This window comes from Juglans regia, chromosome 1 (genome assembly GCF_001411555.2).
Source record: "Juglans regia cultivar Chandler chromosome 1, Walnut 2.0, whole genome shotgun sequence".
NCBI classification, from domain to species: Eukaryota; Viridiplantae; Streptophyta; class Magnoliopsida; order Fagales; family Juglandaceae; genus Juglans; species Juglans regia.
The window spans coordinates 37,249,176-37,266,213 of NC_049901.1; the positions used below are offsets into that span (position 1 = coordinate 37,249,176).

At 38.6% G+C, this 17,038-nt stretch overlaps 2 protein-coding genes across 3 annotated transcripts in view; both read right to left on the bottom strand.

The window, feature by feature from the left end:
- The window catches only part of LOC109009972 (deoxyhypusine synthase), an 871,604-nt gene that overhangs the window by 120,568 nt on the left and 733,998 nt on the right, over nucleotides 1-17,038 (bottom strand). The gene's annotated exons all lie outside the window — the stretch shown is intronic.
- LOC109010286 (IAA-amino acid hydrolase ILR1-like 4) lies at nucleotides 9,798-16,260 on the bottom strand. Of its 2 annotated transcripts, XM_018991075.2 has the most exons (6): nucleotides 15,730-16,260; nucleotides 12,988-13,113; nucleotides 11,142-11,456; nucleotides 10,592-10,720; nucleotides 10,420-10,462; nucleotides 10,199-10,304 (listed from the first exon to the last, which is right to left on the bottom strand). In XM_018991075.2, exons 1-5 carry the CDS (start codon nucleotides 16,078-16,080, stop codon nucleotides 10,454-10,456), a joined length of 930 nt encoding a protein of 309 aa, XP_018846620.1. In that variant the 5' UTR covers nucleotides 16,081-16,260; the 3' UTR covers nucleotides 10,199-10,304; nucleotides 10,420-10,453. The 2 variants fall into 2 exon arrangements, with proteins under 2 accessions (XP_018846612.1, XP_018846620.1); XM_018991067.2 differs by lacking the exon at nucleotides 10,420-10,462 and having other exon boundaries at nucleotides 9,798-10,304.

The following is a 17,038-nucleotide window of genomic DNA, read 5'->3' on the forward strand; positions in this document are numbered from 1 at the left end:
AGTATCTTCAAAATAAATGCTTAAATCCAACTGATAAACAAAAGAAGTATAAAAAATCATAATAATAAAAAAAAAAACCAAACTCTAGTAGAGAGAGAGATATATATATATTATATATATATACCTGAAGTAGTGAGGTTGAGGTCGATGGAGAGAGGAAGATAGAGAGAATACGATAGACGGTGGGAACCTGAGACATTGAGGTTGATGGAGGAATAGATATTGAGACAAGAAAGTGGGGGGAATGAGAGAGAGAGAGTTGATGAGGGGAGGAGATGTTCAGGTTTTCAACAATACCTAATAAGAAACAATCTTATTTTGGAAAGAATCGGGACAAAGAGTCTCCACAAAACAACATCGTTTCATTTTAACATAAATGTTAAGATAAAATGCGGTCCGAGGTTTTGGGGAGTATTCGTTTATTGTCCCCAAAACCATGTGGTTTTAATAAAGATATTTACTTTCGATCAATATATATGTATATATAGCTAAGGCCGAGCAGACAGGGTAAATCCGAGGCGTGCTAGAACCCAGCTAGAGCCCCTGTCCTCAGCTTCCAGTTAAGCATGTTTCTCTTCCACCCATGCACTCACACACGCACTCAGTCAACATGCCCACATGTGCACACACACAACCACATGCGCTCTCTCTCACACACATACATATACACCCACACCCACACACAGACGCACACTCACACGCACACACACACACACACATACATCCACACACGCGCACAGATGGATTCACATGTGCACTCACACATACACACCCATATGCACACACAAACATGCACGTCCACACACAATGACACACCCAAATGCAAACACACCAACACAGGCCGCACGCACGCACGCACTCCCCCACACACACCCACACGAACACACACATACACACCCAAAACACAAACACACCCACACAGACGCACACTCAAACACATACACGCCCCCACACACGCACACGCACACACATAAACATGCATGCACATACATAAACACATGCACACCTAAAACACAAGCACAAACACACACACATACAAGCACACGCACATGCACACACCCACATGCGCACGGGCACACACACACCTGCACACACACACAAACCCACAAGTGCGCACACTCACAAACATGCATGCACACACGCACACCACACACGCACACCCATGTGCAAGCATACAAAAATGCACCCACTTGCTCACTCACACACAAACGCACCCCTACATACGCACTCAAACACACTCAGTCTAACACACACACAAACACGCATGTAATACACACACATACACATCATATGTCGCATGATTGATTGGACCCCACGACCGTCTTTCCCACCCACTTAAGCTTCAACACCAATAGCTCAGCGCCTTCAATAGCCCAAACCACTACAAAAAAATACTGCCCAAAATATTGACAAAAGAATTGCTTAAATCCAACTGATAAACTAAAGAAGTATCCAAAATCATAATTATCCAAAACCAAACTCTAGAACAGAGAGATAGAAAGAGAGCGAGGGATGGGGGAGGGGGTCTAAGACATTGAGACCAGGAGAGGAAGAGAGACTAACACACACACACACACCCGCACACGCAAGTGCACACACACACACACCCATGCGCGCGCGCACACACAAACACACCAACTTGCGCACTCACACATAACCACATGCGTACTCACACACACCCCAACATGTGCATGCAACACACACAAACACACGCACACGCACACACACAAACACACACGCACAAAAACATGCATGCACATACATACACACCACATCCAAAAAATCGCTCCAAATACTGCTAATAGAACCACTTAAATCCAACTGATAAATTAAAGAAGTATTCAAAATCATAATCATCCAAAACCAAACTCTTGCACACACAAAGAGAGAGAGAGAGAGAGAGAGAGAGAGAGAGACATACCTGGAGTAGGGAGGTCGAGGTTGACGGAGAGAGAAAGACAGCGAGGGACGGTGGGGTTCTAAGACATTGAGGCTGAAAGAGGAAGTGAGACTAACACACACAAACACATACATGCACTCACAAACACACCCACACCCACACACCCATGCATGCACACACACAAACACACCCACTTGCACACTCACACGTGCATTCACACATAACCACATGCGTATTCACACACACATAACCACATGCGTACTCACACACACACCCACAACACATCCACTGGCACATGTACAGAGACCCACACGTGCACCCACACACACACCAACACGTGCACTCAAACACACATGCATGCACGAGCCCACACACACCAACACTCACACGTGCACTTACCCATACACACGCACACGTGTGCATTCACCCACACATGCTCTCTCACACACCCACACGCACACTCTCAAATACACACACAGACATCCACACGCCTGCGCGCACACACTCTCTCACACGCACACTCTCACACGCGCACTTACACATACACTCCCACATGCACATACATGCACACAAACACGCACGCCCACACACAATGACACATCCAAATGCGGACATATCAACACAAGCACACACTCCCCTCCCACACACCCGCACTGACACACACACACACACAAACATGCACACACATACATACACACACACACAACCAAAACACAAACACAAAACACACACATACACCCCCCACACATACACACGCACACGCACACGCACACGTGTGCACTCCACACACACACCCATGTGCATGCACACACATATGCACCCACTTGCGCACTCACACACAAGCGCACCCCCACTTACACAATCACACACACACACACACATGCACGCACATACACACATAAACATGCATGTAATAGACACACATACACACCATATGCCGCATGATTGATTGGCCCCCAGGTTTCCTTCCCAGCTGCCCAAGCTTCGATACCAATAGCTTAGCCTCTATGATAGCCCAAACCACCATCAGAAAGACCGCCCAAAATACTGCCAAAAGAATCGCTTAAATCCAACAGCTAAAAAAGTATCCAAAATCATAATCATTCAAAACCAAACTTTGGCATAGAGAGAGACATACTTGGAGTAGGGAGGCCGAGGTTGACGAAGAGAGACAGCGAGAGATAGCGGAGGTCTGAGATATTGACGCCGAGAGAGGAAGAGAGACTAACTCACACGCGCGCGCGAGCGAGCGCGCGCATTCACACATACACCCCCGCACACACCCATGCGCACACACACACAAACACACCCCCACTTGCACACTCACACATGCACCACACACAACCACATGCGTACTCACACACACATACACAACATATCCACTCGCACACGTATAGAGACACACATGCGCACTCACACACACACACCAACATGGGCATGGACTCAATCACACACACACACACACACACACACACACATGCACGCATGCAGATACACACAAAAACTTGCATGCACTTACAAACGCATGCACACACACACGCACACTGTATGCACGGGGTTGATTGGGCCCCGTGTCTGTCCTTTCCACCTACGCCAGTTTTAACACTAATAGTAAGCCTCAACGACAGCCAAACCACTATAAAAACAACAACCAGAACACTGCCCAAAATACTACCAAAATAAAGGTTAAATCCAACTGATAAACAAAAGAAGTATCCAAAATCATAATCATCTAAAACCAAACTCTAGCACAGAGAGAGAGAGAGAGAGAGAGAGAGAGAGAGAGGCATACCTGGAGTAGGAGGTCGAAGTCGATGGAGAGAGGAAGAGAGAGAAAGCATGCGACGAATGGTGCAAACCTGAGACATTGAGATCGATAGAGGAATAGATATTGAGACAAGAAAGAGATAGGGCGGGCGGAACGAGAGACGGTTGATATGGGGAGGAGGGGTTCAGGTTTTCAACAATACTCTCTCACATGTTTCTTTTTAGAAAAAAAAACTAAGATAAAACGACGTCGTTTTTGGGTTAAAGAAGTTTACTTTTTCTAAATCTATATGTATATATAGTTAAGGTCGAGCGGACGTGGCAAATCCTGGACGTGCTAGGGCCCCCAGCTAAAGCCCTGACCCCCAGCTCCCAGTTCTTCCACCCATATGAGCACTCACACGTGCAATCACACACACACTCACCCACACGCACACTCACACTCACACGCAAATGCACATACATCCACAAGCACGCACACACATACTCACACGAGTACTCACACATACCACATGCACACAAATACGCACGCCCACACACAATGGCATACCCAAACGAACACACAACAACACAATCCACACACACGCGTGCACTCCCCTGCACACACCCACACGAACACACACACACATACGCAAAACACACACACCCACACTCGTACACATACACGCACACGTACACGCACACTCGTACACATACACATACACGCACATGCACTCACACAAACATGCATGCACATACATACACACGCACACCAAAACACAAACACACATCCACACCACACCACACCACACCACACAAGCACACGCACACGCACACGCACACGCACACGCACACGCACACATCCACACGTGCACACACAAATGTGCACACCCACACACACACAAACCCACAAGCGCACACACTCACACACACAAACCCACACGCACAACACACACCCATGTGCATGCATACACAAATGCACCCACTTATGCACTCACACACAAACGCACCCCTACTTACGCACTCCCACACTTAGTGACACACGCACACACATACACACTATATGCTACAAGATTGATTGGCCATCCTTCCCACTCGCCTAATCTTCGACACCAATAGCTCAGCCTCTTCGATAGCCCAAACCACTACCATAAATACTGCCCAAAAAACTAAACTATGAAATAGAGAGAGAAAGAGAGACATACCTGGAGCAGGGAGACTGAGGTTGACGGATAGAGAAAGAGAAAGGCATCGAAGGACGACGGGGGTCTGAGACATTGAGGCCAAGAGAGGAAGAGAGCCACACGTGCACTCACATAGACCCCAACAAGTACACTCGAACACACACAAATGCACGCACGAGCCCACACACACCAACAAGCGCACACACACACGCATGCACATGCAAGCATGCAGATACACACACAACCATGCATGCACTTACTTACACACACATACACGCATGCGCACACACACACCCACTTCGTATGCCACGGGGTTGATTGGACTCCGTGGCCACTGTCTTTTCCACCTACGCAAGTTTCAACACCAATAATAAGCCTCTACGATAGCCAATCCACCATAAAAAACCAACCAGAACATCGCCCAAAATACTGTCAAAATAAATGCTTAAATCCAACTGATAAATAAAAGAAGTATCCAAAATCATAATTATCCAAATTGAACTCTAACACAGAGAGAGAGAGAGAGAGAGAGAGAGAGAGAGACATACTTGGAGTAAGGAGGCCGAGTCGATGGAGAAAGGAAGAGAGAGAATTTGACGGACGAACAGTGGGAGCCAGAGACATTGAGGACGATGGAGGAATAAAGATTGAGACAGGAAAGAGAGAGAGGGGGAAAGAGAGAGAGTTGATGCCGGGATGAAGGGTTCAAGTTTTCAACAATACCTAATAAGAAACGATCATGTTTTGGAGAGACTTGGGACTAGGAGACTCCACAAAAAAATATCGTTTCATTTTTTTAAAAAAATGTTAAGATAAAACGACGTCGTTTTTTGGAAGTAACCTGTTTATTGTCCCCAAAACCACAAGGTTTTATTAAAGAAGTTTACTTTCTCTATATATATATAATTATAAGGGCGAGCGGACAGGGTAAATCCTAGGCATGCTAGGGCCTAGCTAGAGCTCCGCCCCTGGCTCCTAGTTAAGCATGTTTCTCTTCCACCCGTATGCACACACATGCACTCACACATGCACTCACCCACCACTCACCCACCCACAATCCCACGTGTGCATTCACACACCCACATGCATCCACACGCGCGCGTACACGTACTCACACACACTCACTCACATGCGCACTCACACATACACGTCGACATGCACACAAACTAGCACACCCACACACAATGACACACCCAAACGTACACACACCAACAACACGTACACACGCGCGCGCGCGCGCACACACTCACAAACCCACACAAACACGCACACACAAACACAAACATGCATGCACATACACACACGCATGCATGCACCATGCACATGCACACACAAATGCACCCAAATGCACCCTCACACATTCAGTCACACACACATGCACGCACATACACACAAACATTTATGCAAAACACACACATACACGCATGCAAACTCACATGCACACTGTATATTGCAGGATTGATTCACTCTTGTAGCCGTCCTTCCCACCCGCCCAAACTTTGACACCAATAGATAAGTCTCTAAAATAGCCTAGATCACCATAAAAAAATACCACCCAAAATACTGTCAAAAGAACCGCTTAAATCGAACTGATAAATTAAAGAAGTATCCAAAATCTTAACCATCCAAAACCAAACTCTAGCACAGAGAGAGAGAGAGAGAGAGAGAGAGCATACAAATGTGCACACACCCACACTCACACTCACACACAATACAGACGTGCACACACCCACACCCACTGGCACCCACACGTCCCCACACACACCCACACGCACATGCCCACACACACCCATTCACACACTCACACACCCATCTGCGCACTCACTCGCGTACTCACACCCACACGCACCCCTGCATACCCGTACGTACACCCACGCACATGCCCATGAACATAAACATGCTCAGCTGCATGCATGAACATGCACACACCCACCCATACACATACACATACATGCACGCACGCACGCACGCACACATGCACGCAACTCCCACTCACACACATACAAAGTTCTACTCAAAAGTAAGAAACAATATATACGCACCTGCTTGTAGAACTTATACATGTTAAGCAATTACTTCAAAAAGTAACTTATTTTTATAGAATCTGATAGAAGAAATGAAGAAATAGATTACGATATTTAGGGTTATCATGTAAATATAAATATTTCTTAGTAGATGTAATAATTGAAAGTTATACCAAAAATAAAAAAAATATCAACAAAAATAAATAGTTAGTCCAAACTATACTTTATTGAATCTATTTAAATATTGGGGACGACAGCTCCAGCAATTAATAAGCATTTCATTTTTTATTATCTTTAGTGATCATAATATGTTCTCTATCGTAGATATTGCCTAAAATGCAAAAAAAATAAATAAATAGACTTGTCATTTCAAAATACAAGGTATAATTGTTTTTTTTTTAATCGTTTCTAGTGTCCGAATAAAACTAACTAGATTTCTCTCCTAGATAGCTTCAATGTGTGTTTGTGAGAGAGAGAGAGAGCTCTACATGCTTCTAGAACTTTTACATATCCCAAGTAATTAACTATGTAGCCTACTTATTAACTATGTAGCCTACTTATCCTTTTAAGATTTCATGGAAGAAAGGATTATAATTATTTTTTAAGTAATAAAAGTGATTTTATGTCAAGTATTAATAGGGTGAAAAAACATAGGCTAATTATTTTTAATTAATTAAAAATGGATTTCATTGTCTGAGACATCAAACTAGGCCACATATTGTTTTGTGGAAAATGTATAAACTTACGTGCACCCTTTGGTTCTAACAAAAGTAAAGCTTGTGATTTGTCGGCAATATGTATTCTATACTGTTGACATAATCAATAAATGTATTTGGTCCCTTTTTTTTTCCCCACAGCAATGCATATGCTTTAACAGTTCGAGAGATAATTATCAACATGAATATATGCAAAAAAGGACCACTAAAGAGAACAACACAAAAATAAGAATAGCAAGATTTGGTCTTAAAAAAAAAAAGCAAGATAATGTCACTAACCTACTTCAATGCAATAGAGAAGCAATTAATCATTTTATCATTGATGCAATACAATCCTATTGAATTAACCAGAACATGTACAAAATATATGAAAAATGTGAAAATTTAGAACTAATGTAGAGTACAATATAAATATGAGAAGTCCTAATCTATTGCTGCTGTTTAAGTATTTAAAATTCAAATACTTGATTACAGGCACTAACTTAAAATTTATAATTCAAATATAGGATCACCATATCCTACTCCTACGTTATAGGAACGACCTCAGCAGGTGTTGAGTCTGTTGAGAGTTGTACGTCAATAAAGAATAAACTAGAAAAAAATATTAACACAGAGAGAGGAGGGACGGAGGGAGACGTTGAGGGGGAAGAGATAGAGAGATGAGAATAAGGAAGAATTATATCAACCTGTTAGCGTGTGAAGAAGCAGAAGAACAATCTCTTCCTTTCTCTTCATTACAGAGTTGAGACTCCGGCAGCCAGAACAAAAGTTTTTAAGCAACCTCGCACAGAAAATGATATTAGCAAATTAGGAATTGTGGTTGACTACAAAAAATTCAAAAGAAACTACATTCATGTGGCTCTCTCGAAATTGTTTAACAAAATTAAGAATCTTCATGTTCTATCGGATTTCTCCTATGGAAATCAAAACCCTGATGTCACAAGTCCAGATAATAGAAAAAAAAAAAAAAAAAGAACCGAGAAAGCAAATCACATCATAAAATGAAATCCGATTGTAAATTGAATCCAATGATGCGAAAGAAATCAAATCAATGTACGTTTCATATAAAACCAACAAATCAAAAAGTAAACAAACAGAGATAGATTGAGAACTAAAAAATAAATTTAAAGTGCCTCTCATTGTTGCAGGTTGCAGGGGAACAACAACTCCAGAGGCCATCTCTTGTTGCTATTCAGAGGTATAGCAAACAATGACTCCCAAGCTCGACAACAACGATGATAGAAACACTTGGAGACAAATGTTGCGCGTCTCTCCTCCTTCAGCGTCTGCGGTCAGTCGTCGCCAACTCGTCGAACCCAAATTCTGCTATCTCTCTCTCTCTCTCTCTAATTCTGAGTTTCTGTTTTTCTCTCTTTACGGGCACAGGGTTTTGCAATTATGGAGGAACATTGTAATATAAACAATGTGAAACGAGTTTCCTTTTTTTGGAAATTCTAGCTGTTAATATATTTTTCCAACGGGCTTTTTGGTTTTGAAGAATATTATTTATGTTCTGAGAATTTCTAGCCGTTTCTTGTCAGTCCTTTTATATATTATGAAGAATATTATTTAGGATTAATTTTTTTTTATGGGGAAATTTCTGACCGTTGGATGGATATCTAATACAAACAGCTACATATCCTTCTATGCTTTTTATGTTGCAGGATTTTCTAGCCGTTAGCTCAACCTATTGCAATTCGATTTCCTAATTTAAACCTGTAATAATGTCTCTCACCGTGGTTGTTACCTTCAAAGCAAACACAGGGCTATCCTCACAAGATATGGAGCCTCGTCGTTGACAAAGGTAAATTAGCTGATATTATGGATTTTTCTGAGCAAAGTTGTCAATGGAGCTAACAGAAGCAAAAATACTGAGAAATTAGGAGCAGCAAGAAGACTGAGAAATAGCTGCCATCGGGTGTTTTCAATGATGAAGAATAGTTCCGGCGAGAGTAACATAAAAGAATACTAGTGTCGACATAGATGCTGGCTCCGAACTTATTCGTAGAATTGCCAAAATGGCACCAGAAATTGGTGGATTCGGAGCCCTCTCGTGAATTATTATTTTTTTGGCTTTTTTTCTTGTGTTATTATACAGTAATATTTATATACGAGCTGCAATTCATGAACTTTGAGAAAATTTGAAATTCCAATATATATATATATTGTGTATGCGTCCTTTGCCTTCTAATTGTGAGAAAAAAATGTGCTTCACATCAACAACGTGTTTGATTATCAATAAACAAGCTTGTAAATATATAGATTTCCCCATGCATTAGTTATAACAAGAGACTTCATTCACATGCTTTAATTCATCACTTTAGAGCTCATCACGAAAGCTCACAGCCTTTGGCAGATTAGGTTTGGGCTTGTTTTCCAAGAGGTACTTGGTGACCAATGATGCATGTAATGCTGCTCCATAAGGAAGTGCATCTTCATTAACCATAAAGTAAGGTGAATGTCCCCGTTTAAACTTTCCTTTAGTCTCATTCTTCATCCCAATGTAGAAGAAGTATCCGGGAATCACCTCTGCATAAAACGAGAAGTCTTCTGCTCCCATCGATGGTTGCATTTCTAATACGTTATGGTCACCTAGCATATGCCTTGCAACTTTCTGGAAATGCTCGTGTAGATCTTTGTCATTTAAAGTCACTGGGTAAAAGGGCTTCTGATCATTTGCATTGAAAGTGACAGTTGCATTGCACCTCTGTACACTTGCTTGTTTTGTGATAACCTGTCACATGCATAGTTGCATCTAAACAGAATTAAATAACAGATACAAGACAAATGTTAATAGCTAGTAGAATTTTTTTGATACATTTGGGAGATGGGGGTTTCGAACTCCGTACCTCCATTTTGGAAGTTGGGAGTTATGTCAATCAATCAACAGGCCTTTCAAAAAAAAAAAAAAAAAAGCTAGTAGAATTGGATGAATGTGAAAGCTATATATATACTCGTTACAACAAGAACGGTGCTTGTCATGTGTGTTGTGCGAGCATGAGCAAATTTCAGTAAGTTTACCTCTTCAATTCTGTACTCAAGTTGGATAAAGCTTTCTTTTGAAAATGCCCTGAACGTTCCACCAATTGAAACAGAATCAGGAATAACATTTAATGCGCCACCTCCTTCGAACGTTGCGACAGTAACTACCTGCAAGTTCATGCTTTTGTGTTCAGATTTTTGAAGTTAAATTAAACAACAAGGTAGCAATTACTAGTTAAGTTGCAACTCTGCATGCAAAGGTTTGTCAGTAGCATATCCTTTCATGTGTCACTGATCGTTCATCACTTACTACGTACACTGGTCTTCATGTCAATGGGAAGTAATCTACTCGAGCAATGTTTTTGTTCCACGTATGCAATTTGTTTTGTGTGAAACTAAAAGCAGATGCTGCATGGAAGCCTGATGACACACACGTTGCATGGGGTATCAAACTTTATCAAACTAATTTGCGATGGGATTTTTCAAAGAACATGCAACCATTGATAATATTGGTTGGGGCAGAAAAGACTTGACGACAAGGGCATTGCAAGACTAAAATATACTTGCGAGAGAGAGAGAGAGAGATAACCTGTGAATCCAAGGGATCGGCTTCGCGCGAAATAAGATGTTGCAAACTAATAATTGCACTGGAAGCTGCTAAGATTGGGTCTATCGTGTGATGGGGAATGGCTGCATGACCTCCCTTTCCACTAATCACTGCCTCAAACATACCACTCGCTGCCAAAAGAGGGCCAGACCTGGAAGCCACTGCACCAATAGGGTGAGCAGCAGATACATGCAGCCCAAAAATGGCCTCAACATGTTCCAATGCTCCGTTATCTATCATTTTCTTTGCTCCACCGCCTCCTTCCTCGGCTGGTTGGAAAACAAGTACAACAGTTCCCTTTCCAAAAAAAAAAAAGAACAAAAGTATTGAAAATTTTCTTCTGGAGAAGACAAATATGCCGCAATAATTCTAAAACCCGCATAACCCGTGATATCTGGTAGTTGAAATTTGACTCCTTGTAGCTCAAAAACAAACAGGGGATATGATAAACAGAAGACAGTGAGTCACATTAACCTACCTTTATATAAGAGACATTTTCACCATTTTGATTTTGTGCAAGCAGTATATGTCCTCTGCTTTACAATGGTTTTCCATAATAGAGTAGGAAATTAAGAAAGATAAATGAATAAAAAGAAGCAATCTAACTAACTCGATCTAGTATTGATGCCAAAGCTGGTATCTAATATACTTACTAGTCGAAGTCTAGAGTAAAAATCTTGTGATATATATATCTTATAGATGTTTATACTTCGCCATCTATTGGAGAAAGTAATAAGAACTTAATGATCTCTCAGCCAAGGCTTAAAAAATTAGAATTGGGTAAGGACTGATTCAATGAATCGAGCGATTCAGTAGATTGAATTGGGCGATTGATGATACTTTTGAATCAGTTATTTTAATGTTGATAAAAAAGTATTAAAAATCATATATAATGCAATTCAAGCATATAATATCATGTATAAAAGAGTGAAATATAAATTCATTGACTAGTTTTAATAAACATGTAACGCATGTATTTGATATCAATTGTCCACACTAATTTTTGGCCTCATATATGAAGAAGATAATAAGCACATGGAAAATATAGTATTTTATACACAACGATATATTTAATACAAAATACTCATTTATCTCCTAATTTTTTTGTTCAATTAAAGAAAATAAAGAATTACATGTTTTATATTTCAATTTCTCTACCATTTTTACTGAATATAATTATGAAAAGATCAATATATATTTTACTTCCATCATGTTTTTGTACAACAAATAAAAATACTCAAGTTGTCATTTGTCAGATACAATCTAAAAAATAAATATAATTTTAAATCGGCTCAAATCAATCTAAAGGTAGCTAAAATCTATCTAAATTGGCCTAAATCAGCTGATTAAAGCAGTTCAGTGAACGATTTAAAAGGTTCGCTAAAATTGATTTGATTTCTGACCCAATTTGAATTGGTTGAATCGATTTGAATCAAACCTTTTTTTCAAGCCTTGTTCTCATGTCAGCAATAACATTAATATTATGCATTAAGCTTTCCACACATGTAATACGCACCTAGACAAAAAGAAGAGGTAAAAATGACAACCAAATACATTATATCAGATCAATATGCACTCTAGCAATCTAATACTTTTTATCTCGTGCATTGATCATGATGTGGGAGGCCAGGCCGGTGAATGTTTTGTGGCTCTACAAAAAGTCCCTGATCTGATCTCATAAAAATCTTAAAAAAATTCTCCCTCACCATCACAATCAAGAGGCTCGCCTTTAGATTCATTATAAAACAAAGAGATAAACCGATCATGTAAAATAAAGTGAAAATGGCACAAGTAATTTTGCGTGCAAGTTTCTAAAGAAATTAGGAACCTGTAACTCGTAGCGATGCTCTTGAAGAATCTTTGCAGCTCCAAGAAGCATGGAAACATGGGCATCATGGCCACATGCATGCATCTTCCCCGGAACTTTACTCTTGTGCTCCCACTCTACAAGCTCCTGTAACAACCAAAATCCCCATGCATTAGGTTCCAATATTTCCTCTTAACTTTGATTCATCAAAGTAAGCAGGAGTTATCAATGATCTACTTCTGCACATGAGCTACATTGCAATCACCAAGACATTAATCATATTGCACATACATCCATATCATCAAAAAGGATTATAATCTTTCGCACCATGTTGCCATAAAAACAAGTCATACACAAGATGCCAGCCAAAAAACAAATGCCTCAGCATTGGATAATCCAGGCATGGCAGGATGTGGGGGAATACTTCACTCTAATCAGGGCGAATTCATCTTTGGTTTTTCCTTACACCTAGGTGTTGGTTCTAACACTATGGATGAGTTGATGGCTTTAAAGCAATTAAGGGCTGATTTAGGTCCTGTTTGGAATTCAGTTTAGTCTAATTTTAAGTTGAGTTTAACATTCAAACACCCAACTTTTAAATCACTAAACTCATCTCAACTTAAAACCTCTTTACACGTGGAACCCACAACCCTTTTAAACTCAACACTTCTTTACACACGAGACTCACAACCTTTTCAACTTCCCATAATACATCTAAACTATCTTAACATCCAAACATATCTGAACTCATCTTAAGTAGACCACACAAAACTCACTCCATTATCTCAACTCACTACTATTCATAAAGAACTCAATTTATTTCAATTCATCTCAACATCCAAACGGGGCCTTAATTTATTGTTTACAGACAAACATTGTTTAGGATTTGATCTTTGAATCAGAGTCTAGTACTGTTCTTGTGTGTTGGTTTCAGAACATGCTTCTGCCTCCACGAAAGTTTTATTGCATTTGGGATGATATTCTTTCTTTTACACAAGTGATATCCTTTTCTGTCAGAATTTGAACTTCTTTTTTTTTTTTTTTCACATCGGAATTGCCTAAAATGGCACTGGGAGAATTTAGGTTAGCCTACATTGGTTTACCAAAATTTAGAAATAAATGATGTATATACACTACAAAAAAGAGTCATTGTTGCGGCAAAACATAATTGTGGTGAGTAACTTTTCTACGCAAGAAGCCTCATTTTACTGTAGCCGCATTTTCGTGATGGCAATTCAGAAATTCGCCACAAAATACTCTTTTTGCGGCGATATCATATCATTTCGAAAGGGCTGATATCATGGAAGGCTTTCCTTTTTGCAGCGATGTTTTAACTGTAGCCGCATTTTCGTGTTAGTATTTTGAAAATTAGTGTTCAATTTATACAAGTATTACTATTGGTTAGGCTTCACACTAGTTAGTCCAACTTGTTAAGCAATAAACATTCTAAATAGCTTTAAAATTCTCAATATTGAGTATCAGACTATCATCATGAGTGTAGGATCCTTATACTAAAAAGCTCATATGTTACTATCACTGTGAATGCACGATTCTTTGGATAGAAACTTAAATCGATGTTTGCTGAATAATATTGATCATGGCCGGGTGTGGACAGATAAACTTATGAGCTTTTTAAGTTTGCTGAAATTTTGACCCTCAATCAATGTTTGCTGAATAATATTGATCGCTTTGTATTTCACTGTGTTGCAGACACCATGTGATGGACTAGAAGTAAAGGAGGTCACAACTCTATTTAGGTGGAGCTTAATTAAATATGTTTCCAACAAATTCTGTCATTTATGATGCTAGCATAGTTTTCTATAATTGTTGTGTCAAACCCATATAGTTTTGCAAAGTTTCTTTTGCCTTTTCTTTTTCATAAATGATGCTCATTCAATATTTTATGTAGTTATATGAAGTGAACTCTAGAGGACTTGAAATTTTTAAGAAAAGTTGGCTTCCAGTCACCTCTCGCCTCAAGATTATTGAGGCACAATGAAAGAGATGAAGCTTCATAAGCTTTTATTTGGAACTGGTGTATTTGTAATATATTGTGCACATACTTTATGTGTCCTAGGATATGAGGTTGTGATACTGTCTTCCTAGTTTTTTTTTTTTTTTTTTTTTAATTTTGTAAAAGACTATGGAAAAATTCTTTGCGGCAATATCTAACCATGGTTGACAATTATTTTTTCGATGCGATTTGACACTATTTGCAGCGATGAAACTTGCCTCAAATTCTATCTTATCTATGGTGAAAACGCATTTCACTGTAAGAATCTATCCCAGATGAAGTATTCGTGGTGAAAACGCGGTGGAAAAAATTCACCGAAGATGATCTACTGCAGCGAGAAAACCCACTTTTTCCTGCGACAGAGATCGCTGTAAGAAGCTTTTGTAGTGACAGTTTTAAACTTTTGTTATGTTTCTGTATTATGTTCCTTTTAACATTTTTGTATGAAAAAATCTAGACAATTTTTTACTATCCAACCTTCACCCGTCACGTATTTTTTAATTTTTATTATTTTATTATTTTATTAAATATTTAATATATAAATAATAAATAGAGAAATTAAATTATTTTAAAAAGAATAAACCTAAAAAAAATTTAAAAAAAATAATAAAATTAAAAAAAATGTGACGTGCGGACATCAGAGAGGTTCATTGCTTTTTTGTATTACTCCACCGAAAATATTTCAGTACCGTTCCACTTGGGAAAAAAAAAAAAAAAAAAAACAAAGAACCCACAAGATTGAAACAAACCTGCATAGCAAGAGCATCCATATCGGCTCGAATGGCCACAAAAGGCGGTGAACCGGTCCCGACATAGCCAACAATACCAGTTTCAGCAAACGGGTATTTGTAGAAGATTCCCATACGGTCAAGCTCAGCTCTGATTAGCTTACTGGTCTCAAACTCCTCAAACCCAAGTTCTGGGTTCTCGTGTATCTTCCTCCTAATACCCACCATCCAATCAAAAACCTCTGGTCTTTTAGCAAAGTTCAGGAAATTGACTGGAATATGAGCCAACTCTTCGGGCTTTGAAGAACTTGGTAGTGCCAGGAACGCTTGGAGAATAAGAATCAAAGAGGTCCATTTGGAAACAGCCCCCATGAGGCATGAACTCTGCAAGAAAGGTCTGGGGACTTGAGACTGAGAAAGATAACCAGAAGGTTTGGTCAACCAGTTTGGTGGCAGCTTAACAGCCAAAGGGGGCTTTGGCTTGGGGGGAGGGTGGAATATTCTAGGGGAAAGTGCAGCAGCAAGTAGAACTAAGGTTACGTTTGGATGTTGAAAAGTGTTGAGAATGTTTGTGAATAGTTATGAGTGAATAGTTATGAGTAGAGATTGAAGTGAGTTTGTGGGTCCTATTGAGAGTATTTTGAGTTGTTTGGATGTGTGAAGTATGTTGAGTTGTTGACTTTTGAGTAGGTAATTGAAAAATATGTGAATCCCATAAATATTATAGTGATTTGATTTTTAATAATAAATATTATAATGATTTTATTATAGTGATTTTTTAATATTAATAAATATTGTAGTGATTTTATTTTACTTTTATATATAATAATGATAAATATTATAATGATTTTATTTTTAATTTATATATAATAATAATAAATATTATAATGATTTTATTTTTAATTTATATATAATAGTGATAAATATTATAATGATTTTATTTATATATATATAATAGTGATAAATATTATAGTAATGTTATTTTTTATTTATATATTATAGTGATTCTATTTTTAATTTATATATAATAGTGATAAATATTATAGTATTTTATTTTTTATTTATATATAATAGTGATTTTATTTTTATTTTTATATTTTAGTGTTTTTATTTTTTATTTATATATAATAGAGATAAATATTATAGTGATTTTATTTTTTATTTATATATTATAATGATTTTATTTTTTATTTATATTTAATAGTGATAAATATTATAGTGATTTTATTTTTTATTTATATATTATAGTGATTTTATTTTTTATTCATATATTATAATGATTTTATTTTTTATTTATATTTAATAGTTATAAATATTATAGTGATTTTAT

Bases quoted from the DNA above. Each gene is read 5' to 3' on its own strand.
- LOC109010286 (XM_018991067.2), bottom strand. From the start codon at position 16,080: ATGGGGGCTGTTTCCAAATGGACCTCTTTGATTCTTATTCTCCAAGCG. The intron at 13,114-15,729 runs GTTTGTTTCAAT...TGGTTGTTACAG, and splicing joins TGGATGCTCTTGCTATGCAG to GAGCTTGTAGAGTGGGAGCA. The intron at 10,721-11,141 runs GTTATCTCTCTC...ATGAACTTGCAG, and splicing joins CCGATCCCTTGGATTCACAG to GTAGTTACTGTCGCAACGTT.